The sequence below is a fragment of the Polypterus senegalus genome, chromosome 2 (genome assembly GCF_016835505.1).
Source record: "Polypterus senegalus isolate Bchr_013 chromosome 2, ASM1683550v1, whole genome shotgun sequence".
In the NCBI taxonomy this organism is placed as follows: Eukaryota; Metazoa; Chordata; class Cladistia; order Polypteriformes; family Polypteridae; genus Polypterus; species Polypterus senegalus.
This window is the reverse complement of record NC_053155.1, coordinates 1,465,764-1,490,240: the sequence shown is the minus strand read 5'-3', so window position 1 is coordinate 1,490,240 and position 24,477 is coordinate 1,465,764. Positions and strand designations below refer to the sequence as shown.

Here is a 24,477-nt window from a genome sequence, read left to right as displayed (position 1 = left end):
CAATCATAAATATGTAATATTCGATCATTTTCCTCAATAAATAAATGACCAAGTATAATATTTTTGTCTCATTTGTTTAACTGGTTTCTCTTTACCTACTTTTAGGACTTGAGTGAAAATCTGATGATGTTTTAGGTCATATTTATGCAGAAATGTAGAAAATTCTAAAGGGTTCACAAACTTTCAAGCACAACTGTATATGAGTTTGTTAAATACAATTCCCAAAGCTCATTTTGAACAGTTCAGTTGTAGGCGACTCCTTCATGTGACGAGGTAGAGAGTCCCACAGGCGATGAGCAGCAACAGCAGTAAATGCCCCTGTGTGCCCCCATTAGCTGAGGTGCTAGCCACACTTTCATTCATCTTCCCCTTTTCTCTTTCCTTTCAGGTGCCAAAGTTTTAGTTTTCATTCTGCAGTCTTGTGAACATCTGAACATCTCAACCGTGAGTGGTTTATGATTCGTGATGAATATCTTTTGACAGCTTGTGTCCCTTGTTGGTTTGTGTGCGTGTGCTAGCCACACTTTCGTTCATCTTCCCCTTTTCTCTTTTCTTTCTCTGGTTCACTCTGCCTCGTATTTCCCTTTTTCTAATTCATTTTCCTTTCTGCCTAAGACACCACATGTTGCTGTAAATAGGAGAGTGAAAGAGGAGAGAGGGAGTTCTGGAGGGACACCACAAGGCATGATGGGTAAACATTAGAAAACAAGTGCATGAAAGAAGGAAGAGAAATATACTGAGTGTGTAAAAGAGCAAAGGTTTAGGGTGAATGATAACTATCCTGTGCCATTAAGCCAGTCCTGATTCTAAACTGGTGGGCATTGACCAAACAGCTGTAGAGGTTTGACCTCTACATATGGATATGGATGCCGGGATTCAGTGAGGGTGAACCCTGAAGTCCACGTCAAGTCTCCAGTGTGGTAAGTGGTGGGCGAGGAGTGTGTAGAGTAAGATTAGGACAATCCCACCTGGCAGATTTAATAATAACTAGCAAAATCCCTGCGCTTCGCAGCGACGAAGTACCACTTTTAAATGTTTATTAAGAAGAAAAGAAAACCTTTTTAAACTGAGGGAAAATATCCCAATAACTATCTGTTAAGGATCTCTTTGTATAGCACGTTGTCAGTTCAGCACTCCAGTTGTAATATGACCAAGCTGCACGAGCTCACTCTTGAGAATGCAACGTATAGTTTTGTCCAGGAGAAAAGCAATGTTGCCTCAAATCAATGGCAACCCTTTGTAGGGTCTGTCCCTGAGATTTATTACTTGTCATCGCGAAGCAGAGCCTTACTGGAAATTTCAGGCATTTGAATTGAAATGGGAGATCAGAGGGTCTAACGGGGATGTGAGGAATACATTCAGAGTGTGGCGCTCTGCTGTTTGTTTGTGTAGCTGCCTTCACACAGCTTCTCCGCTGCTTTATAGACGAACACCATATAAGGCCGTCGTTTCTCCTTGCTTCGCGGTTCTCTACTGTTTTATTGTTCATTTATTACGATTGTTATAGTTATTGTGTAGCTATTTTCAGGTACCCATTTCCTTTATTTAATCCACGGCTTGTACGCTATTTTTTTGGTCGTTTATTACGATTATAGTTATTTATTGATTCTCTTCTTTAGCTGACTGCCTGCTCATATAAGGCACTCTGTTGGTTTTTTGTGAAGCAGCCTTTAGACAGCTTCTCCGCTGTTTTATAAATGAGAACGACATATAAAGCCATCCTTTTTCCTAGCTTTACCAAGGATGCTGCCTTTTTATTTAATCCACGGGTTCTCCGCTGTTTTATTGTTCGTTTATTACGATTATTATAGTTCTCTTTGTATAGCACGTTGTTAGGTCAGCACTCCGTATACGAGTAGGGTCTGTCCCTGAGACTTATTACTTGTCATCGCGCAGCAGAGCCTTACTGGAAATTGGAGGCATTTGAACTGAAATGGGAGATCAGAGGGTATAAAGGGGATGTGAGGAATACATTGAGTGTGGAGAAACTCTAGAGACAGCGTGTGTATTAACTTGTGGATTTTTCTGTGAGTATTTGGTGGCAGCGTGACGAAGTTGCCTCCGCAAGACCGCGTTAGCTGTGGAGCTCAGCTCGGAGCATATTCTTTTCCTACCTTGTCAATTGTGTAATGCGTTTTTTGAACAGGTTTGATTCATGGAAGTGATCACTCGTACTACGTTCAGTCAGTTTACGTGAGTTGCTCTCTTGTGTGATGTTGCGATGCCCACGGCTTTATTTAATGTTAGCTAAGACCCGACACTTAAAAGTTTCTCGCTACAGCAATTTTCACTCTGTTACAAAGTGATCCAAAGTCTCGTTTATACCTCGTGTCTTCTCATTAAACTTGTATCTCACGAATAAAGTATTCGATGAAGGCATGAGAAACGGCAGCGGGAGCGTGTCCATAAACTTAATTTAAACTTACAGTTTACACCGTGCTTTGTTTCTGCAGTAGCTGCACTCATGAATAAGCTTGTATCCGTTTTTCTTCAGCGCTCTTTGGGAGCTCTTCCTTCTTTTCTACGTACTGCGCTCACAGTCCGTTCATGTGATTACGTGGGAGGCGTGATGATGTGACACACAGCTCTGCCCCCCACGGCCATCGAGCTGCAGTCTATTATAGTATATGGACGAAAAAATAGGTTCCAGTTATGACCATTATGCATAGAAGTTCGAAATGAAACCTGCCCAACTTTTGTAAGTAAGCTGTAAGGAATGAGCTGCCAAATTTCAGCCTTCTACCTACACAGGAAGTTGGAGAATTAGTGATGAGTCAGTGAGTGAGTGAGTGAGTGAGTGAGGGCTTTGCCTTTTATTAGTATAGATAATAATAATTCTTTGCACTTATATGCCTCTTTTCTCATGACTCAAAGCGCTCAGCAATTGCAGGGTTAGGGCCGCCTTGCTCAAGGACTTAACAGAGCAGAGTCCCTTTTGACATTTATGGGATTCAAACCTCCCTAACCCTAAGCCTAACCCTACTCTTACCAAGAAAGCAGACAGAGCGGACACTTTTACTCACCTCAGGAACTGACGAGGTTTATTTGTTGGCTTTCCCAGTGTTACCCACTAGAGGAAGTTGAAAGGTGTAACTGTTTTAAAAACTTGATTATCGTTTCTCAGCTTACTTTACAGCAGAACTGTTCTTAAAATCTTCATTAAGGAATAAAATTCAATGTATGGACGAGAATCAAACCTGTAAGGCAAGCGTGCTCACCGTCACCCCACCGTCTGTTCCTCTGTCTCTGTTCTCTGAGCCCAAAGTGTGCCACAATAAATAATGAACTAACTCATCCAAATACATAATCCACCATAACACGCAGAGCTCGTGGACAATACAAGTGGAGTCTAATCCACACTGGCTGCTCCATTTCTTCCCAGCCCCGCACATCTTTCTCCCCCCTTCTACCCCGATGACAGCTGGCAGAGACCCTTCATCTGCTCCGCTCCCTTAATCCACCGACCGACAGCCTGCAGAATGTCACAGGAGAACAGCGGAGCCGACCATCACGAGTGACCCTCTCCCCTCTCCCACTCAGCGCCACAAACCCCAAACAGCTTCACCTCTGATGTTCCTCCGAGCTCCTCCCTGTCTGCTCTAAGGTTTCACTTTAAATTTCCTCGCTTGTCTGACTGACACTCTCTCTGCCTGCTTCTCCTCCAACAGATGATAGCCGAAGACCTGGTGTTTGTCTCACAGGATGAGTTCATCTGCTCGGTGTGTCTGGACCCCTTGACTGACCCCATTACCATCCCCTGTGGTCACAGTTTCTGCTTGCAGTGCCTCGGTGACTACTGGGATCAAAGACAAGAGTGCAGATGTCCTCAGTGTGCTACAACCTTCACCACGAGGCCCGAGCTGCACATAAACACGGTGCTGAATGAAGTGGTCAAGAAGATCAAGAAGCCTCTTCTCAGTCCCCTTGTGTCTCCAAACTACACTGACCCTGAATACGTAGAGTGTGACGCCTGTACGGGGAGGAAGTCTAGAGCAGCAAAGTCCTGTCTGACCTGCAAGATCTCCTACTGTCATCCTCACCTGCAGCCCCACTTTGAAATAGAGGCCTGGAAGGACCACAAGCTGACCAATCCTGATGCAAATCTGAAGGAGAAGATCTGTTCGAAACATCACCAGAGTCTGGACATGTTCTGTAAAACTGATGACATGTGCATCTGTATGATATGCGTGGTCAATGAACACAATGGGCATACAATGGTGGAGCTGGAGCCAGAAACAGAAGAAAAGCAGGTGAGGGGGGTTTAGTGTTTGGTGAAAAATGCAATTAATTAAGGGATATCTGATGGGAGGCTCATAAAAACAATTAGGCAGCCATTTGAGAAGAAAAAGTGTTCTTGTCTAAGATAGTAGGGAGCTGCAATCTATACTGGTGAGACTGGGCGCAAGACATCAGGTGTATGATGAAGGAATTCATCATTGGATATACACGGGAACACTGTGGAGTTGAGAGAAATGTGTGCGTGATGTACAATTATAATGGTGGCTTCATGGAGAGAAAAAAAGAATGGACAGAATGACACAATTTAACTAACAGATAGATAGATAGATAGATAGATAGATAGATAGATAGATAGATAGATAGATAGATAGATAGATAGATAGATAGATAGATAGATAGATAGATAGATAGATAGATAGATAGATAGATAGAATTCTTTATTGTCATTAGGCATGCACATAATGAAATTTTGTTGGTAGTACTCGGCTTCAAGGTAGAATACTTAGGCACTATATAATAGATAGATAGATGGGTGGATGGATGAAAGGCACTATATAATAGATAGATGTTTTGTTTTTTGGTGGGTTTGCTTGGTATTTAACCTTTTGCTCCAGATATTTTAATGTTTGGTGTGTAACTCTAGCCCACTGCAGGTCACACACACACACCAAGCACGATTTAGGATCGCCAATCCACCTAACCTGCATGTCTTTGGACTGTGGGAGGAAACCCACACAGACACGGGGAGAACATGCAGACTCCACACAGGGAGGACCCGGGAAACGAACCCAGATGGGTCTCCTAACTGCGAGGCAGCAGCGCTACCCACTGTCCCACCATGCTGCCCTCCCACCTTGCCTGTTCTGCCCCTAATCTTGTTGCCACTTATTCAGACCTGGATAATGAAAACTGTAATCAGCAGCCTATCAATGTGTCCAACGTGGACGTCCACCTCTGAAATAAGAAAGCAGCACGACCATATCTGTCGCCTGAGCACTGCTGTGTGTCCATGTACCCTGTTGTAGCCCACTGGCACACGGGGTCCATGGCTGTAGAATGGCATCTGTGGTCTATGAAATGTCTATCTGCTGCTCTGAGCTCCCCTCCACGTCTCTGGCAGGCTCTCGTGTTTCCTTTATGAGCAGCTTGTATGCCACTCATTGATTTTGCAGCCTTGGCTGTAGCCCCCCGGCTCGTCTTGCAGGCCCCACTCCTCTTTACTGAGGGTCTCAGTTGCCAGTTCATGTCCTCAGTGCTCAAAGCTGAATGTGGTCCCCTTTCACAAGCTAAAGCAGTCCACCAGGTAGTAACTGGTTTCCTCATCTTCGTCATTGGCATGTGTTTGTGAACACTCCGTTGTCTTCTTAATTTCTTTTGAAGAAGTGTTCATTTTCTCTGCGATTCAGTTCTTTTTTTTTTGATGTTGCTCATTTGATTTGCTGTCCGGTTTATCTGAGCTCAGTAAATTGATCGTCAGACAAGAACGTGAAACTGAAAGTGAATTCTCACAAGACCACCGCGTGTCCTCTTGTGTGTCCAAACAGAAACAGCTGGGGGAGACACTGAGGGAAATCAGGAGGAGAGTCCAGAAGAGTAAGAAGAAGCAAAATAAGATGAGGAGGGCGGTGGAGCAGTTGAGGGTGAGTGGAATTAAGATGACAATTCAATAATTGAATAAAGAGAAACAAACGAAAGACAGAAGAGAGTAAGGACATGCAGGGAGGGAGATGGAGAGAAGACTGCATGTTGTGTCCTTCCTAGCATGTCCCTGTCCTCCATGTTCAGCTCATACAGTGTGACCCCGACGTCCTTTCACCCCTAACATGAACTCAACCTGCAGGTTGGCACTGCTGTTCTGAAGGAAATCAGTGGGCACAACCTTCCTTTTTGGCCGTTTCTCGTTCATTTTTCACAACGTTTGTTTGACTTCATAGGTTTAGGTGTTCTAATGGTGAATTGAGTGCAGTTTTGATTGTTGATTGTTCTTCAGACATTTGAGACGTCTTAAAAATGTCCTTGCATTCGAATCACAAAGACTCTAAAATATCAATTTCCTTAGTAAAACTCTCGCCTAGCCCTTTTGTTTTGGGGTGGTACTGTTGTTAAGAAGTATTGACGGCGTGCCAGCTCCATGTCCCTGCTCAGTTCTGCTGCCTCACATATCCGGTGTCCTCCATCGGTGGTCCTTGTTCGGTTTGTGTTGTCTTCCTGTGTTAATTGGCAGTGACTCTAAATCAGTCCATTATGATTGCGATGAGGGGTCTGTGTGGCCCTGGGTTTGACTGGCACACTATCCAGGGTTGCTTCTTGACAAGTTGAATTTTTGAGAAGGTTTTCACCCAGAACTCTTCACTTACACTTTAACAAACTAATTTATTCAGAATTGAAGAGTTCAGCACCATCGAGTGTGTTTAAAGTGCTAAACGCGGCAGGTCCAGACCAGTTCAGAACAAATGTCACTCAATTAAGAGACTGATGAACTGAGCAGAGGTGACAGTCGAGGAACAGCAAATGAGCGCCTGGCAGACGGACAGACCACCAGAGTGGTTTAGGCCTTTCTGCTCGTCTGCTTTTGCGGATTCCTCATTGAATTGCTGCATCTTAGTAAAACATGAAAGTCCACTTCTAAGCCGCTGCTGACTGCCCACTAAATTACGCTCATTTCTGAGACATTTCTTTAAGAATTGACTTCATTGATTTCCATGTAATGAATGCTACGCTTGCATTAGTGCCCCTCGGGTTCAAATGTAACTCATTCAGACCCCTTTGTTCTGCACCATAATTTCAGACAGCCGTTAAATCTCCTAATGTCTTCAGCCTTACCTGGACTGGTGCGTAGCACAGGTAGAGCTTCTGAGGTGTCCACTTTGTCAGTTCTCCTCCTCAATTTGGCTCACACATCTGGTTTCATCCTGGACAATGACAAGTGAGCCTGAGCCCAGCCCAAAGACTTGTGTACCCATCCACATAGGACTTGTACCTGTGCACCAGTAAATCGAAACCTTCAGCCCCAGGATGAAACCTGCACCTCAGTTTGACCCGGCGATGCGGTCCTGGCCTTCATTTCTTTTCTCTCTTTGTGTGCTGCTTTGGATGTGTCAGTTGGGATGTCTCATTCCTACCCAGCGCCTGCTCCCACATGGCCTTCCTCCGTAAAGGGACTCTCGCTACCCTGCCTGAGTGAGTCTGATGTAACTGAATTACTTACTTGAACGCCTTCTTCCTGTTTCTTCGAATGTCTTCATTGAGGTGTTCTGTTGTCAACTGTGTAAGCGTCTCGCGTCAAGCACAGTATGAATCAAACCCTCAGCCTCCACAAGATGAAGAACCAGCACTTGTACTGGTGCTGTCTGCCTACAGTAATCTTCAGTATTTCAGTCACACTCTGTCCCCTCCAACGCCTGAAATAGACAGTCATCCTGGAGCCACCCTCTGGTGACAAATGAAAGAAGAACTGTGGGAACTAAAATGTGACCGCGACAGATGTCATCAATAAATTAGAATGGAGGCAGAGATGTAATAAACATGCTAAATAACCGTTAGAATACAAATCTAGAGACAGATATTGAAAATGCGGTACATCAAAGTCATCCCAAGTGAACAACACTGGCAGAGTCCACTTAAGGAAACGTGACAGGCGGTCCAGTTCATTTAACCTCGCCGGCTGAGCCTCTTTACTGTCGATGGCACCACATCGATCTCCAGCGCTGTACATTTCAAAGCCGTAACGGTGTGTGTGTCACACGTTTATATAAAATGTTCTGTCGAGCAGCTCCTAATGCTACTTTTGTGAGGGTCCCACCCAAAGCAATGGACAGGGGCACAGGAGTAAAGAGAACGCCCTTTCGGTATGACAGTTTGGTCTGTGGTGAAGTGAAGTGGTGATGGAGTCACCGTTAAGGACATCTGGAAAACAGAAGGAACAAATAATGTTCAGGTTTCAAAGACTGACGAAAATCTTACTGAAGTGCGAAAACGGAGGTCTGGAGATAATTGACTAAAAAATCACCATTTAAACAATACAATTAAAACCCGATACCAGAAGACAAGTACTACTCACAACTCTCCAGTCCATGAAGAGTCCCTTTACTTTTACACGACTACTGTACACTCTCAACACACAAGATTTTCATTACGGACTTCTTCTTCTTCTTCTTCTTCTTGTTCTGCTCTCCTGCTCTGCTCCAGGTCAGTGTTGTCCTCCTCCACTCCCAGCTCCAGCCTACACTTTTTAAAGCTGAACTCTCGAGTATTTCCAGCAGGTGAAAGGTGTTCTCCACACGCACCTCTGGGTCAGACAAAGGCCTCAAAGCACAGTGCAGTTGTCCTCCAATACCTCACTCTAGCAGCTCCAACAGACCTCAACATGGCTGCCTGTTCAGACTGCGTAATAATAATAATAATAATTCATTACATTTATATAGCGCTTTTCTCAGTACACAGGGTGGAACCGGGAAGTGAACCCACAATCTTCCACAGCCTCCTTACTGCAAAGCAGCAGGACTACCACTGCGCCACCTTATGTGTATCCCATAAAGCCCTAGGAGTGCCTAAATGGAAGCACTGGCAGTGGGCAGATCCAGAGAAATTATTTCCCTTGGAGAAAATCTTACCTGCCCTTCCATTATTCTACTTTTCTATTAGGGGTAAAGAACCATGGTCCACCCCCAATGTGATGCCAGCCCATCCAAATGATCCTTTACAACATCTAAGTGCCAACAGAAGTGCCCTGTGACTGGTCAGTCTGGTTAGGTAACTTAACTCAGTGTCTTTTTTCCATCCAAACAGATCTCTATGGAAAATGAAGTGGACGAACATGAGAAAAGCTTAACTGATCTGATTTGCTGCATTGAAGAAACCCGAAGGAAACTGATGGAGAGGTTCAGAGAACGAGAAAGGATGGAAATGGAGAAGGTTCAAGAAGTCATGGAGAAACTGGATGAGGAGATTGAGGAGCTGGAGTGGAAAGATGCTGAGCTGAGGGAGCTGATGGAGACTAAAGATCAAATCTGTTTCCTGCAGGTGAGGTGACACGTCATTGGGTGTCTGATCAGACTGGGGTGTGTGGGACCTGAGAACGTTTAGAGAGAAACTCAAAAGATCTGAGAAGTGTGTACACATGACAACAACAGACCATTCAGTCCAACGCAGATCATCTTTTCATACTCACCTCAAATTTCTAAGAGGCCTGTTTCCAAATGTCAATGTCGAATTCATTTATATAGCACATTTAAAACAACACTGAGGTGGGCTGGCGCCCTGCCCAGGGTTTGTTTCCTGCCTTGTGCCCTGTGTTGGCTGGGATTGGCTCCAGCAGACCCCCGTGACCCTGTAGTTAGGATAAAGCAGGTTGGATAATGGATGGATTTAAAATAAAATAGGACTGCTGTGGCCAAAATGCTTTACAATAATAGAGAAAAAGAAGAACATACAATTAACATAAATAGAAATAAAATAAATGAACATAAATAAAATAATGAATAGAAGTAAAATAACATAATCACAATGAGTATTACTGAAGGTCACGGAATGCAAGTGAATAGAAATGAGTCTTTAATCTCGTTTTGAATTGTCGACGACTCCTTTATATGATGAGGAAAAGAGTTCCAGGGTGGCACGGTGGCATAGTGGTAGCGCTGCTGCCTCGCAGTTGGGGGACCCGGGTTCGCTTCCTGGGTCCTCCCTGCGTGGAGTTTGCATGTTCTCCCCGTGTCTGTGTGGTTTCCTTCCACAGTCCAAAGACATGCATGGATTGGTGACTCTAAATTGACCCTTGTTGTGTGTGTGTGTCCTGTGGTGGGTTGGCACCCTGCCCAGGATTGGTTCCTGTGTTGGTTGGGATTGGCTCCAGCAGACCCCTGTGTTAGGATTCAGCGGGATGGATGGATGGAAAAGAGTTCCACAGGTGTGAGGCTACACAAGCCCTGTGTGTCCCCTTAGTTTGACACTTGGTACAAGAGACAACTGACCAGAAGATCTAAGCTCTCTACATGGCTGGTGTAAAACACACAATTCAGATAAATAGGCAGGAGGCAAAGCCATGTAAAGATTTAAAAACTAGAAACACGATTTTAAAATCAATTTGAAAACTGACAGGCAGCAGCCAGTGTAAAGAAGCTAAGATTGGAGAAACAGACTCAGACTTTCTTACCCAACCAGAAAGTGAGCTGCAGCATTTGGGACCAACAGTAACCTGCGTATCAGAGATTTGCTAATCCCAGAATACAGCGAGTTGCAGTAATCAAGGAGAGAAAAGATAAAAGCACGAGTAGCTTTCTCAAGATCCCTAGAAGATAAAAAAAGACTTGATCTTACCTAAAAGACGAAGCTGGAAAAAACAACTCTTAACTACAGAAATAATCTGTTTCTTAAAAGAGAGGTAACTGTCAAAAATAACAGCAAGATTGTGGACTTGAGGTTTGTAAAAGACAGAGAAAGAGCCGAGAAGTCCAAGACCAATTTGGGCTTTAGCTGATGGACCCGCTATAAGGACCTCCGTTTTATTTTGATTCAGATTAAGAACATTATTAGCCATCCAGGATCTTAGTTCAGAGAGACAGTTGTGCAGCTGACTCATTGCAGAGTTGAAGACGGGAATATAAACCTGAGTATCATCAGCAAAGCAGTGAAAAGAAATGTTAAATTTCCTACAAATAGCTCCAATAGGGTGAAGGTATATAGAGAATAAAACAGGAGCCAAAATGGATCCCTGAGGAACACCACATTTAAGAGGAGCAGAAGACGAAAGAGAGGAATTTAAAGTCACTGAAAGTGTCTACCAGTTAGATATGACCTGAACCAGTTAAGAGCGGCCCCTTGTTTAAGGCGCAGCAGCAATATCTGATGGTCAATAGTGTCAAAGGCAGCGGACAGGTCAAGGAGGACAAGGACTGCAGCGCCACCTGAATCAGTGATAATAGAGATGTCATTGAACACTTTAAGGAGGGCCGTCTCAACGCCATGATAACGTCTATAAAGTTTTTGAATTGCTGCTTCCATCTGTACCACCAGATAATTTGGCCAATTGCGTGAAATCATATCAAACTAAAACTAACTCCATTTTAAAATATAACATCTAATAAAAGATGACACCAACTCGGTTCATATCTTTAATCACTTCGGTCAGGTCACGTTCTAGTGTGATGAGACATTCCCAGTCCTTCAGCATTTCCCCCCAGCTCAGACCCCACAGTCCACTCTGGTCACTCTCCCCTCGACTTTATGTTCTGCTGTTATATCATTTATCAAATAAGGAGACCAAACCTGCACACGATATTCTGAATTTGGACTCCCAACTCCAGTGTTATTTTCATAACGAAAACGTGAAGTAGAACTAAAAATATTTTTCATTTTACAAGCACGAGAACTGAAATTAAGGCAAACAGAGAAGCTAAAACTAAATTAAACTAAAAATGAGTGATATGAAATATGAACTAAAATGAGAACGATAATTGAGTAAAAACGAAAAAAAAAACAGCAATAGCATTTTCGTTCAGTCGTGCAGAGGGGTTGTTTGTAAGTCGCCCTGAGCGTTCAGTTACTTGGCACTGTTCACTATGCGCTGATCTCGTACCTGGGGCCCACTAGAGTCACGTGGCGCAACTTCCGTAAAGGACCATTGTCTCTTCGCTGAGCACATTTGGCTTGTCGGGTTCAAGCTGTAAGTACGTGTGGTTGTCAATGGCGAGTTTTGCGCAGATGTTTGTGGGTAGAAAGCGAGAAAGTAACGTGTGGAAATACTTTAATTACAGCGTAGATGGTAATAAAGCCAAATGTAGCATGCGAGAAGAAGAAAAGAGTCTTGGAGTTTAAGTGCAGGACCAGCTGGATCAGAACTTAGTGAAGTCCAGCACTTCTCTGGCACCAGGACTGCACTTCAGTACTGGCAGCAGAAATGGTCAACTGGAGCCAGTGGCTGAGCACCTTAGTGGCCAAAGACCTCATCTGTGCACTTGCATCACAGGCGTTCATCAAGCGAATAATAATAATAATAATAATAATTTTTATTTATGTAGTGGCTTCCATACACTCAAGGACACTTTACAATTCAATTCACACAAGGCAGTAGAAATTACATACTCGAAAAAGAATAATACTAAAGATGTGTTTTTAACAGAAGTTTGAAATTAATAATAGATTTTTCCTCACGAAGGCTGAGAGGGAGAGAATCCCAAATTTTCGGGGCTATCACTCTGAAAGCTCTGCCCCCATAGTTACTAACCTGTATTTAGGTACAGTGAGTAAGTTAGCGTCCGATGATCGTAGATTGTTGAACAAAATCCTGAAAAGTGAGAAGATGTCTGAGGAATGGAAACAAAGTATATGAGTATCAATTTTCAAGAATAAGGGAGATGTGCAGAGCTGCAGTAACTACAGGGGTATAAAGTTGATCAGCCACGCCATGAAGATGAAGTGATGGATACTCAGCTGAGAGGAGAGGTGGTGGGTGACCTGTGAGCAACAATATGGTTCCACGCCAGGAAAGTGTACAGCAGATGAAATGCTTGCTTTAAGAGTGTTGATGGAGAAGTACAGAGAAGGTCAGAAGGAATTGTGGACATAGAGAAACCATATGACAGGTTGTTAAGAGAGGAGTTGTGGTACCTGTGAGGAAGTCGGGAGTAGCAGAAAAATATGAGAGGGTGGTGCGGGATACGTATGAGGATAGTATGACTGCGGTAGAAATGACAAGCTGGTGAGAGTGAGATTACATCAAGGATCAGCTATGAGGCCTTCTCTGTTTGCAATGGTGACGGACAAGAGTCTTCATGGACTTTGATGTTCACGGATGACATTGTGATCTGTAGTGAGAGTAGACAGCATGCTGAGTGAGGCAAATCTGGAGATGTGGAGAACAAGGGAATGAAAGTCAGTAAGAGACAGAGTACATGAGCCTGAACGACATGGGAGGTGGTGGAAGGGTGCCACTGCAAAGACAAGAGGTGATGAATGTAGTCAAATTTAAAGATCTGGGTTCAAAAATTCAAAGCAACGGAGAGGGTGGCAGAGTAGTGCAGGCAGGTTGGAATGTGTGGAGAAGAGTGGCAGGAACAGTAATTTGTGATGTAAGATTTTCTGAAAGAGTGAAAGGGAAAGTCTGTAAAATGGTAGTGAGAGCAGCCATGTTGGATGGTTTGGAAAGGGTGGCGATTATGAAAAGACAGGAGGCAGAGCTGGAAGTGGCAGAGGTGAAGATGGTACAATTTTCGCTTGAAATAACGAGGGTAAGCAGGATTAGGAATGAGAAGGACAATACCGATAACGACAGTTCAGTGACAAAATGAGACAGGTGAGATTGAGATGGTTTGGGCCCATGCAGTGGAGAGATGAGGGCTACATTGGCACAAGAATGTTGAGGATGGAACCGCCAGGCAAGAGGAAAAGAAAAAGGCAAGGCCAAAGAGGAGGTTTATGGATGTGGTGAGGGAGGACATGAAGACAGTCGATGTGGCAGGAAATGATGTGAAAGACAGGGAGAGAGGCAGAGACGGATGATCCACTGTGGCGACCCCTATATGGTGGAAGCAAAAATAAGAAGTGACCCAAAACTGGGCATCTTAAATTTACCCCTTAGCCCATGTATGACGACACATCTATGAGGAGAGCGTCTGTTCAGTGTTTTTGAGTTTACCGCTGTGCTTCCTCACTAGCACTTTTTTGGGTTTGTTTGAGATATAACACAAAGTTTTATTGTGTTTTTCCACATATCATATTCTTATATGCCGATGTATAATCCTGGAATGTTTCAGGTTGCTTCACACGGAGTCCAGAATTGACACCTTTTACTGCAGAACAGGGCAAACTTGATTTGTGCAATCACAGCGCTGATGACACCTGCTCTGCAGGCTGTGGTCACCAGGATTAAAAGCAATAAAATCAGAGAAGACATTCTTGAAACACAATCTGCAAAACGGAAATGATGTCAGTCATATTTTTGAAAATGCTTTCTTTGAAAACCCTGGGAAAAGTCCCTGGAAAATGTTTGAAAAACCCTTGGAAAGCACCCAAGACACCCTGGAAAATGCTTCACCGACGTATCATTACAGAGCTTGAGAAATGCTAAACAAATCTGGAAGTGTGAATGGACCCTAATTCTTCTTAAGCTCCTTACACCATAATGTCTTGTGTTGTGTGCTTAGTCAATTCTGCACCCGTCTGCCCGCTGCACCCTCAGTCCCCTCATTTACAGTCCAATGGCTCACCTCTCGGACATTAAGAGATTATTAAAAGTCAGGGACGATAAGAACTTGTGCGAAACTACACCGAAGTACACTCTCATAAAAATGCAATACATTAACAAAATATCATTGACCATTTAACCAGGCTGGCGGTCCACCAACACAGAATCCGTAAACCAGAAGAGCTTCTCCTAACAAATCTTTCTTTTATTTCTCCATGTCCTGTCTTCTCTCCTGATGCAGAACTTCTCATCTCGCTGTGTCCTTCCTGCTGAAGGAGACACGTTCAGCTTCGATGTCTCTGTGAACTTCTCTTCTGAGGACCTGAGAAAGGAGCTGTCATGTATGAAGAAGAGTCTGGAGAAGATCAGCCAGTGGGGCATCATGACATTGACGTCAGGTACAGTGTCTGTTCATTTTGGGTCTGTTGTTAAAGGACCAGACCGATGAGAGATGATGCTCTTTAACATGTGTCTATTGGCTTTTACTGTTAAAAGATGTTTTATTATATATAGCGCCTTTTACAGTGACTAGCTGAGTGACATCACACTTGGTGATATTTCAGTTCTGATATTAAATCATTTTATAAAATTATTATTTTTTATTTCATTCTAGCTTTCAGTGGAGTCAACAATTTTTATTTTTTAGTTCTGTGTTTAAAAACGTCGTTTTTATTTGATTTAGTTCTGGCCTTTTTACATAATATTAGTACAATTTTAGTTTTTCTCTGTCGTAAGACCACAAATGCTGGCCTTCAAATATTTCATTGCCAGTTATGTTTCAGTCAAAATACACTCCCAGTTCACAATGCCGTTAAACACAGCCTGACTATCAGTGACCTGACAGATGAAGTGGCCTGATGAGTGTGGTCAGCAAGATCAAATGTTTCAGCCCAAGACACCAGTCTGTGCAGCAAGCTGGTTACTGTTAAGCTTTAAACAAGCGCACATTTTGAGAGATTTGTTCATGTTGTAACGACATCCGATGCACAGATAGCCACACAGTGAAAGTGTTAGCTTGTGGTGCAGGTGTACAGACGAGGTCCTCAGCCACTGGTGCCAGCAGACTGTATGAAGACGATTTGTGCTGCCAGGACTGAAGTGCAGTGACGTGCGGTGAGGTTCATGGCTGGTGACTCCTTCAGAGTCGGAGTTATAAATATTGTCACACTTGGGTCACCGATTTGCACAGAGATACTCGGGATCGTGGAAAAAAAGAAGGAATTTTATTCAAGCTCAGCAAACAAACATTTGACATTTCAAACTTGCACCTTGACAAAGATGGCTGTTTCGTCTTTCAATTAAAGGTTACATGAGTTTCTTCTTCTTCGAATGTAAACGCGTCAGGAGCAGAGGTAGTCTGAGAGAGAGAGAAAGCAAAAGAAATCAATACCAAAGCTGACAGGTGCTGCGCACGGCTTTTAAAGTCAGCGGAGTACCAGTATCGCGCGTTATAGTGCAAGGTTAAGGAGCAATGCGAGTGTAGTCTGTGTTTCGGGCTTTGTGGTTTTCCCAGGGGCGTCCGTATCTTCTTGGGGTACGATCAGCCCTCCAGCTCACAATATATGAACCCAAAGAGAAGCATATTCACTATTCAACTGGCAAGCAGGCCCATTGACTACTGGTTATGTTTCACATCTCATCAGCATTCTTTACACACACACTGCTAAGGTTCATATTTGGTTACGAAAGAACGTTACATTTACAGCGGTGAGAGGGAGCGGAGAGAGCGCATTTGCTCCTCACCCTCCATGTGTTCTCAATTTGACATTACAATTCCACAATTCACACTCATTCAACACAAATGAAAGTATTAAGAGGTGTACAAAAAATGGATTCCAAATTTGACCTTCATTGAAATATTTAGTTGTTTTTAAAAAGCTTTTAATTCTGATGCTTTAATTCATTTTAATACAGACTGTTCAACAAAAGGACAACAAGGAAAACAAAAGGATATTTTATTTAAGGTTAAAAATTTAGTTTTTAAATATAGAATTTGTTTTCTTAGTCTGATCCCATTTTTTATAAAATTGAAAAACCGTTTATGGTCTTTACCTTTATTTGTAAATGAAGCCCATGCGCCTATCCTTCTCCACGAAAATCTCCGTCCCTTTCCTGTAAAAGTCCTCCTCCTTTTCCTTTAGTTTAAAAAATCTTAAATCTTCCATTTGGTCAGTCAGTCGGAACAAAAAATCTAAATAAACAGTGCACTTGACTTTCTGATGTCGCTAACTTATCGGCGCCTCTGCATAGAAGAACAGCAGCAACGAGCACCCATTGGGCTCACGTGCGCCCCCTTCAGTGCAACACGGTACTGTCTGCCTCACCCTGTGCCTTCTCACTGCGGTTTGATGTCTGATCAGCAAGACTAAATATGTCACACACATTCATTAAAGATATTAGCCAGACTGTGGAAAGTCAGGGTGTATAATAAACGTGTCTGCAAACCTTAGATTGGCGACACACAGGGAGACAGCGACAGGCAGTCAGTGTGTGAGGGAGAGCGCAGTCCGAGGGGAGGTGAGGCTTGTCACTGCCGCACCTCGCGTTTCTCTCGAGTATTTGATCAGGAAATGTGCAAATTTTTACTATAAAAATGATCAAAATTATTGGAATCATACAGAAAACAATTTTATAGCACAGACCAGTGGACACATTTATTTTGTGTTATGATTATTAGTTTTTGTTTTTACTTTTGATGCCTCCCCTGACCGCACGTCCCTGTATGAAGTTCTGATCCAGCTGGTCCTGCACTGAAACTCCGAGACCCTTTTCTTCTTCTCGCACACTGCATTTGCTCTTATTATTTGTATTTGCACACGTTACTTTCTCGCTTTCTCCCCGTAAACATCTGTGCAAAATTCACCATCAACCACACGTGCTTACTGCTTCAACCTGACGAATTAAATATGCTCAACAAACAAAACAACGGTCCTTAACGGAAGTTGCGCCACATGACTATAAGTGAGCCCAAGTTACAAGATCACCGCATAGTGAACAGGAATGTTCAGGGCGACTGAACCGGATTGAATGGAAATGCTATTGCTGCTTTTTTCATTTTTACTCAATTTTCATTCTCGTTTTAGTTTGTTCACATATTACTATTTTTTATTTTAATTGTTTTAGTTTCTCTGTTTGCCTTAATTTCAGTTCTCGTTTTTGTAAAATGAAAAACCATTTTTTTAGTTCTAGTTCTTGTTTTCTTTATGATCACACTCTCATAGCAAACAGTTGCTTTCACCATTTCTTATCTCTTCTTGATTGGCCATTTGCAGATGTCACTTTCAATGATCATATCAGCTGTTTTTCTGTAGGTTGATCACACTTAATTATATCCATACATTTTTCAAAAAAATCTTTTTTATTTACAATTACCAAAGAAAAGTTTAATTCTATAAAGAAAGCAGCTGTTTGTGCGTTGCTGTTATCCCATCATGTTTTGTTCTTGAGCTGCTTGTCATTTTGTGTTTTATTTTAAGCTCCAATTTTCACCCTGCAGACTGCTGAACCTCGGAGAAGAGCGGAGTTTTTACAATGTGAGTTTGTGCTCTGATTTAATGAATTGTCACAATTGAAATCGTTTTTCAGGCTTGTGATATGAAAGTGTGGCCATCAGAAAGAGCTGTGAGAGTGTTGAGTGACTGATGAGATGAGCGTGAAAGGAGTATTATGGGATAGAAAGGTTCAGGACAGAGAAGCACCAAAGTAGTCTGTTAGGTGTAAATCTCTTCAAGTGTCAAGTGAGCTCATAGGAAGTAAAAGCACAAAAAGAGCAAATGAAATCCTGCCGACTATGCTAAGTCCTCCTGTCATACAAGTGCAACCTCTAGTGTTCTTGTTGTCCACTCCAAATTAGTTTTTTTCCTTTTCTGTTTTCTATTCTCTCCTTCCTGTGTGCGATTCTATTTGCTCATTCTCACATAATTATCATTTTAAAGATGATAATAATTTCTTTATATAGAGCAGCTAAAAACAAACTCTGATTGTGAATACATATCGATAATTGATGTTACAATATACAACCTGATACTGTTAATAAAAATGACAGACATTCCAGTAAGCTGAGTGCTCATTTCCAGAACGCACTGAGTCTGTGTCGCATTTTCAGAATGTCAGACATTTTCCTCACTGACTCATCCTCAGGCCACTTTACAAGTTTACTGACAAGTTTGTGCCAGTCAATCGAAATCAATCACCTTCTCAAATTAATCTGTGAACAGCGACCAATCGTCTTCACTAACTGATCCATTCAGGGAAGCAGACCATCATGGTCACAGGACCCAGATTTTGCACTGTCCGTAAGGCAGGGCTCACAGAGCCACAATCAGACACGGCCAATTTAGACTTGGACATGTATGGGGTGTCAGATGAAAACCAGAGTGACACTTGAAGAACATGGAGAACTGACAAAGTAGACAAGTGGATGCCATAATTAAAGCTGAAAAGCTGAATCTGTGTGGGCACAGCTTCAACCACTTGCCCATCATGATGTTCTGACTCAAGTTTTTCAAAGTTCAGTTCCATCTTTACATTCCTTATTATTTTGAACCCATGTCTTTTGATTTTAGAGGTCTTTCTATTAACTAAATCATCTGCCTTGATGACCAAACAGCTTCCGCTCACTCCATGAGGATTTTTTTAATGAACTCCATTATCTCTCAGCACTCGATGGCCATCTTGTTTGCTGGCAGTCAGGAGTTTGTGACAATTCTTCACAAACGTTTCATTTTCAAGCAGTTGTTATCTTTTATTATTATATTCCATGAGCCCCTGATCAGAGTGACAGCTCCTAAATATTTAGCAGGCCACTGGAAATGAATGAATGAAAGACTGGGAATGCAGAGGCACATAGGTGGCTTGTGGGTGAACAGAAAAAGAAAGAGAGCAATGCTATATCTATTTTATCCCTTATACCCCAATAACCGCTAGTGCCAACACAACAATATGCTCCACAGCTGTATCACTTGGCAACAATATGAAATCCACGTCAAAGTTATCATATGTAACAATGCACTAATTTAACCCAAGATAACAAAATGTCAAAAAAAGTTCAGAAGCATTATTTGTATGGCCAAATCTTAAACTTTGTGAACTGGAATGTTAAGGGTTTCAATCATGAATTAAAGAGAAAGAAGGTACTCTCTCATTTAACAAGTCTAAATATCAAGATAGTATTTTTTCAGGAGACTCAGTTTTTAAGCAAGGACCAATTTCAGTTGCAAAAAGAGTGATTTGGTCAAGTTTTTCACACTAGCTATACAAAGAAAACCAGGGGTGTGCCAATCATAATAGACAGAACTTTTCCACTTGTAGTGTCAGATGCAATATTTGATTGAGTAGGGCGATATGTCATGGTGATGGTCAATTTATCTAATGCTAAAATGATTTTGATTAATATCTATGCACCTAACATGGACAATACAGCTTTCTTCCAAAATGTATTTGCATCTCTCCCTAATGTGGACACTCACAAAATTATAATGGCCCGAGACTTTAATTGTGCTTTAAATCCAGTCCTGGATAGTTCATCACATACAAAGTCGATAGCATCTGATTCCACCAGGACAATTACACAGTTTGTAACAGATCTTAACTTATCAGACCCATGGAGGTTTTTAAATCCTAACTCCTTCTTCTCACTTGTACATCATTTATTTGATTATTTCCTCAAACATTATCATTTTTTGCCCACTATCAAATCTTGTAAGTATGATGCTATTGTTATCATTGACCATGCCCTTCTGATCATAGAGCTTAAATTACTGCGCCCAACACACTCATCTTGTAGCTGACGTCTTAAGCCCCCTGTACAGAATTCATATCCAAGCAAACTGAATATTTTCTTGAGACAAATGCATCATCAGAGGTCTCAGCAGGTATACTTTGGGAAACTCTGGAGGCATTTCTAAGCGGATAGATCATTTCATATCTTTATCATAAAAATAAATTGGAAGCCAAGATGGCATCTTGAGTTAATCGGCAAAATCACTAGAATAGATCTGGAATACTCCGTGTCTCCAAATGAGGCACTGTCTAGGGAAATATAGTTTTGCAATCACAATTTAACCACTTGACTACTAAAGAAAGGGAACATCTCATCTTTAAATCATGACATAATTATTATGAACACAGAGAGAATGGCAATAAGTTCTTGACCCAACAAATCCACAAACGGGAAGTCTGTAATGCAATAAGAGCAATTTACAACACAGACAGAGATAAAATTATGGACCATAAAAATATAACGGGCATTTAGAGAGTACTATAAGTTCAGTTTAAAGAGGATAAGATACAATCGAATGAGTTCTTTGATTCATTACAGATACCACAGCTACATACTCTTAGTGCTGCGAAGCGGATAAATCTCTGACCCTTTCAGAATTACTAGATGCTATAAACTCACTTCAAAGTGGGAAGGCAGCCGGTCCTGATGGCTACCCAGTGGAATTTTATAAAACATTCTCAAATAAGTTAGTTCGACTATTATTAGAAACATTTACAGAAGCTAACAACAACAAAATTCTATCTCTTACTTTTTGAAGAGAATTAACTACCGCCTTTCCTAAAAAAAATAAGGCCCTACTACAGTGTGCATCATACAGACCAATCTCTCTTATGAAGAACAATGCTAAAATAATCTCCAAAGTTCTAACCAGCTTCCTTCTGTAAAATCACAAGACCAAAGTGGATTTATTAAAGGCAGACATTTAACTTCTAACCTTCAATGTTTGTTTCATATAATATATTCACCCATTAAATTGAACTCCCCAGAGATCTTATTATCTTTAAATGCAGAAGAAGCATTTCATATGGCTGAATGGGACTACCTATTCACCACATTTCACAAATGTGGGGTTGGGCCTGAACAATATGTGCATGGATCAAACTACTTTAGGCCAGTCCAGAAGCCTCAGCTCGTATTAACATTATGTCAGACCAGACAACTTCAAAGTAGAATGTGGTACTTGACAAGAACGCATGCCCCTTATCACCTTTGCTCTTTGTAATTGCCATTGAACTGTTGGCTGTATACTTTTGAGAAGCAATCAGAGATAAAGGGGATTCTCAGAGATGGAGTTGAACATAAAATATCACAATATGCAGATGATATGGTACTGTACTTATCTGAACCATAAAATTCTGTGTCTGCAGTCCTAAAAGCATTAGCTAGATTCTCAAAAGATATCTGAACTTCAATCAATCAATTTGAAATAGGGTTCTTTTACCCGTGAATTCTCCAGCATGTAAGATTGGACTGGACCCCATCCTGCTGTGGACGCGGCCCAGACACAGACAGGCGGACATGTTGTAATCACCACCACACGTTTATTAATACAACTATTTACAAAAGTTATGGTCACTAAGACCCAGTCCAAAAGTGCACAAACCCCAAAGTCACAGTCCTGGCCACACAAATGCCTCTCTTTGGGCCGCCTCCACTCTCTCTTCTGCCTTGTCCTTCTTCCACCCGGACTCTAGCCCTGAATGAAGGGAGATGGCCCCTTATATACTCTCCCGGATGAGATCCAGGTGGCTCCCGGCATTCCCTCATTGGCCACGCCTACGTGTGGCGGAAGTGTCGGCTGCTCTCCCGGCAGCTTCCCGGGTGTCCTCTTAATTCTTCCCCCCCAGCACTTCCTGGTGTGGCGGAAGTGCTGAGGTAACAGGTCCCAAAGGCATTGGGGCGCCTCCTGGCGGTGACCCCCCAGAGCAACCAGGAAGGCAGCCCCCACGTGATCCAGGGTGTGCGCAGACCCACATCCGGTCCCTCACGGCATCCCGGCCGGGTCGTTGCCCCTGGCATCCCTGACACCGCGTATATTATCACATCAGTTTAAATATCGAGGGGTAAACATTACAAGTAAACATAAAGCTCTTTTTCAACAAAATTTTGCTGTCTCCATGGAAAAAATGAAACAAGACATGAGTAGATGATCTACCCTTTACCTCACATTAGCTGGGAGAATCAACATTGTTGAGAGCACCGTCCTTCCCAAGCTGCTCTTCCTATTTCAAAGCATCCCCATATACATTAATAAATCATTGTTTTTAGGAAATTAGACTCAATCATTTATTTGGAATGTGAAATATCCACGCATCCAAAGAATGACTGTACAATGACCTAAAGCAGGAGGGGACATGGCCCTACCTAACTTTTAATTTTATATACAAGCTGTAAAGTTGCGGGCATCTCTCTCTCATTCATGCACATGTACGCCATCTTACTCCTACTGACTTCCATTCCCCTTCTCAACAGATCGTACCTCCACCTCTCCAGGCTCACCTCTGCTTGCTGTCTACTCCCATTACGTTGCATTGGATTTGCATTGAAGCGATTTTAACACAACATTGTCAAACCGGTTTAATCCCGTTCAGGCTGCATTGTGCTAAAGTCAGGTGCTCACACAGCCACAACTACATAAGGCCAATTTAGTGTCGCCAGTTAACCCAACATGCTCATCTGGGGAACGTATGAAGAAAACCAGGAGCGACATAAGTAGAACATTCAGACCTGACAAAAAACGAAGACTAGTTGCCATATTCCAAGTTTTGCCAGTTCAGTTCCGCTTCTTCTAATTTCCTATTATTTTGAACCCATGTCTTTTGATATTAAAGTTAATTTCCTTGGAAAGGATTGTCTTCTTTACTGACCAAGTAGCTTCAGCTCACTCCATGATTTTCTTCATTAAATGCACATCCCTCAGCATTCAACAGCCATCTTAGTTGCTAGCCAGTAAATCATCAAGCTCCCAGCCGTGAGTTTTATGACAATCTACTACAAACATTTTTCATCTTTTAATTTTTGTTTTTATTGTCATATTCCGAGTAGCCCTGAGCTGCATTAGGAACCCTAAACGTTTAGTAGGCCCCTGGCAATAGAAGAACAAAAGACTGAGAATGGAAGGAACAGAATGAGGATCAGTGGGTTTATTGTGAGGAAAGGAGAATTCAGTTTGGTGTTGAAGGGTGACAGGGGATTGATTTTAAATGAAAGAGGTGGACTGTGGCAATAAAATGTGTCATTTAATAAAGCCAGCGGTCGGTGTAGACAGTCCATTAGAACTGTGACCTCATTTATTGTAAATTCCCACAGATTCTGTCCAATCAGATTACTGTCAACAGCACACATTCGAGTCTCGTCAGTGCAGCTCCTGATTGGTTCTTGTTAATTGTCTGTGCTGTGTCCCGCCCACAAGTCCCTTTACACACTCACAGATTCTTTTGTCTCCTTGCAGACTTCTGTCCACTCACACTGGACATCAACACCGCAAACAGACACCTCCATCTGTCTGAAGGGAACAAGAAGGTGACACGCAAGGAGACCAAGATCAAATATCCCGATCATCCTGATAGATTTGAGTGGTGTCCTCAAGTTCTGTGCAGAGAGGCTCTGACTGGGACTCGCTGCTACTGGGAAGTGGAGTGCAGTGGATGTTGCATGAGGATAGGAGTTGCCTATGAAGGACTGGGCAGGAATGAATGCTACTGGCCGTGTGGCCTTGGAGAGAATGAGGAGTCCTGATGTTTGATATGTTCTAACAATAGCTACCACTCTGTGCAACACAATGACGTGCAGACTGAAGTCGACACCCCCTACAGCCCCAGATTAGGAGTGTATCTGGACTGGCCCGCTGGCTCTCTCTCGTTTTATAGCGTCTCTCACACAATGACCCTCCTGCACAGGCTCAACACCTCCTTCACTGAGCCCCTCTATCCAGGGTTTTGGCTCGGAATGGACGCCAGTATAACAATCTGCCATCTGATGTCATGTGACCACTGACCAGTACCTCCACCGGTTACTTGATGCCACTGCTTGATTGATTGATTGATTGATTGATTGACAGACAGACAGATAGGAAAGGCGATAGATAGATAGATAGATAGATAGATAGATGTGAAAGGCACTATATAATATATAGATAGATTGATGGATAGATAGACATGAAAAGCACTATATAATAAATAGATAGATAGATGTGAAAGGCACTATATACAGTAATAGATAGATAGATAGATTGATAGATTGATTAGAATTAGAATTAGAATTAGAACAATCTAGA

General features: G+C 42.4%; 1 protein-coding gene across 1 annotated transcript; it reads left to right on the top strand.

Moving 5' to 3' along the window:
• Nucleotides 1-292: 292 nt before the first annotated feature.
• LOC120524118 (E3 ubiquitin-protein ligase TRIM47-like) lies at nt 293-23,939 on the top strand. Its single transcript, XM_039745995.1, has 7 exons — nt 293-308; nt 389-444; nt 3,669-4,250; nt 5,784-5,879; nt 9,028-9,261; nt 14,661-14,817; nt 23,653-23,939. Exons 1-7 carry the CDS (start codon nt 293-295, stop codon nt 23,937-23,939), a joined length of 1,428 nt encoding a protein of 475 aa, XP_039601929.1.
• The last annotated feature ends 538 nt before the right edge of the window (nt 23,940-24,477 follow it).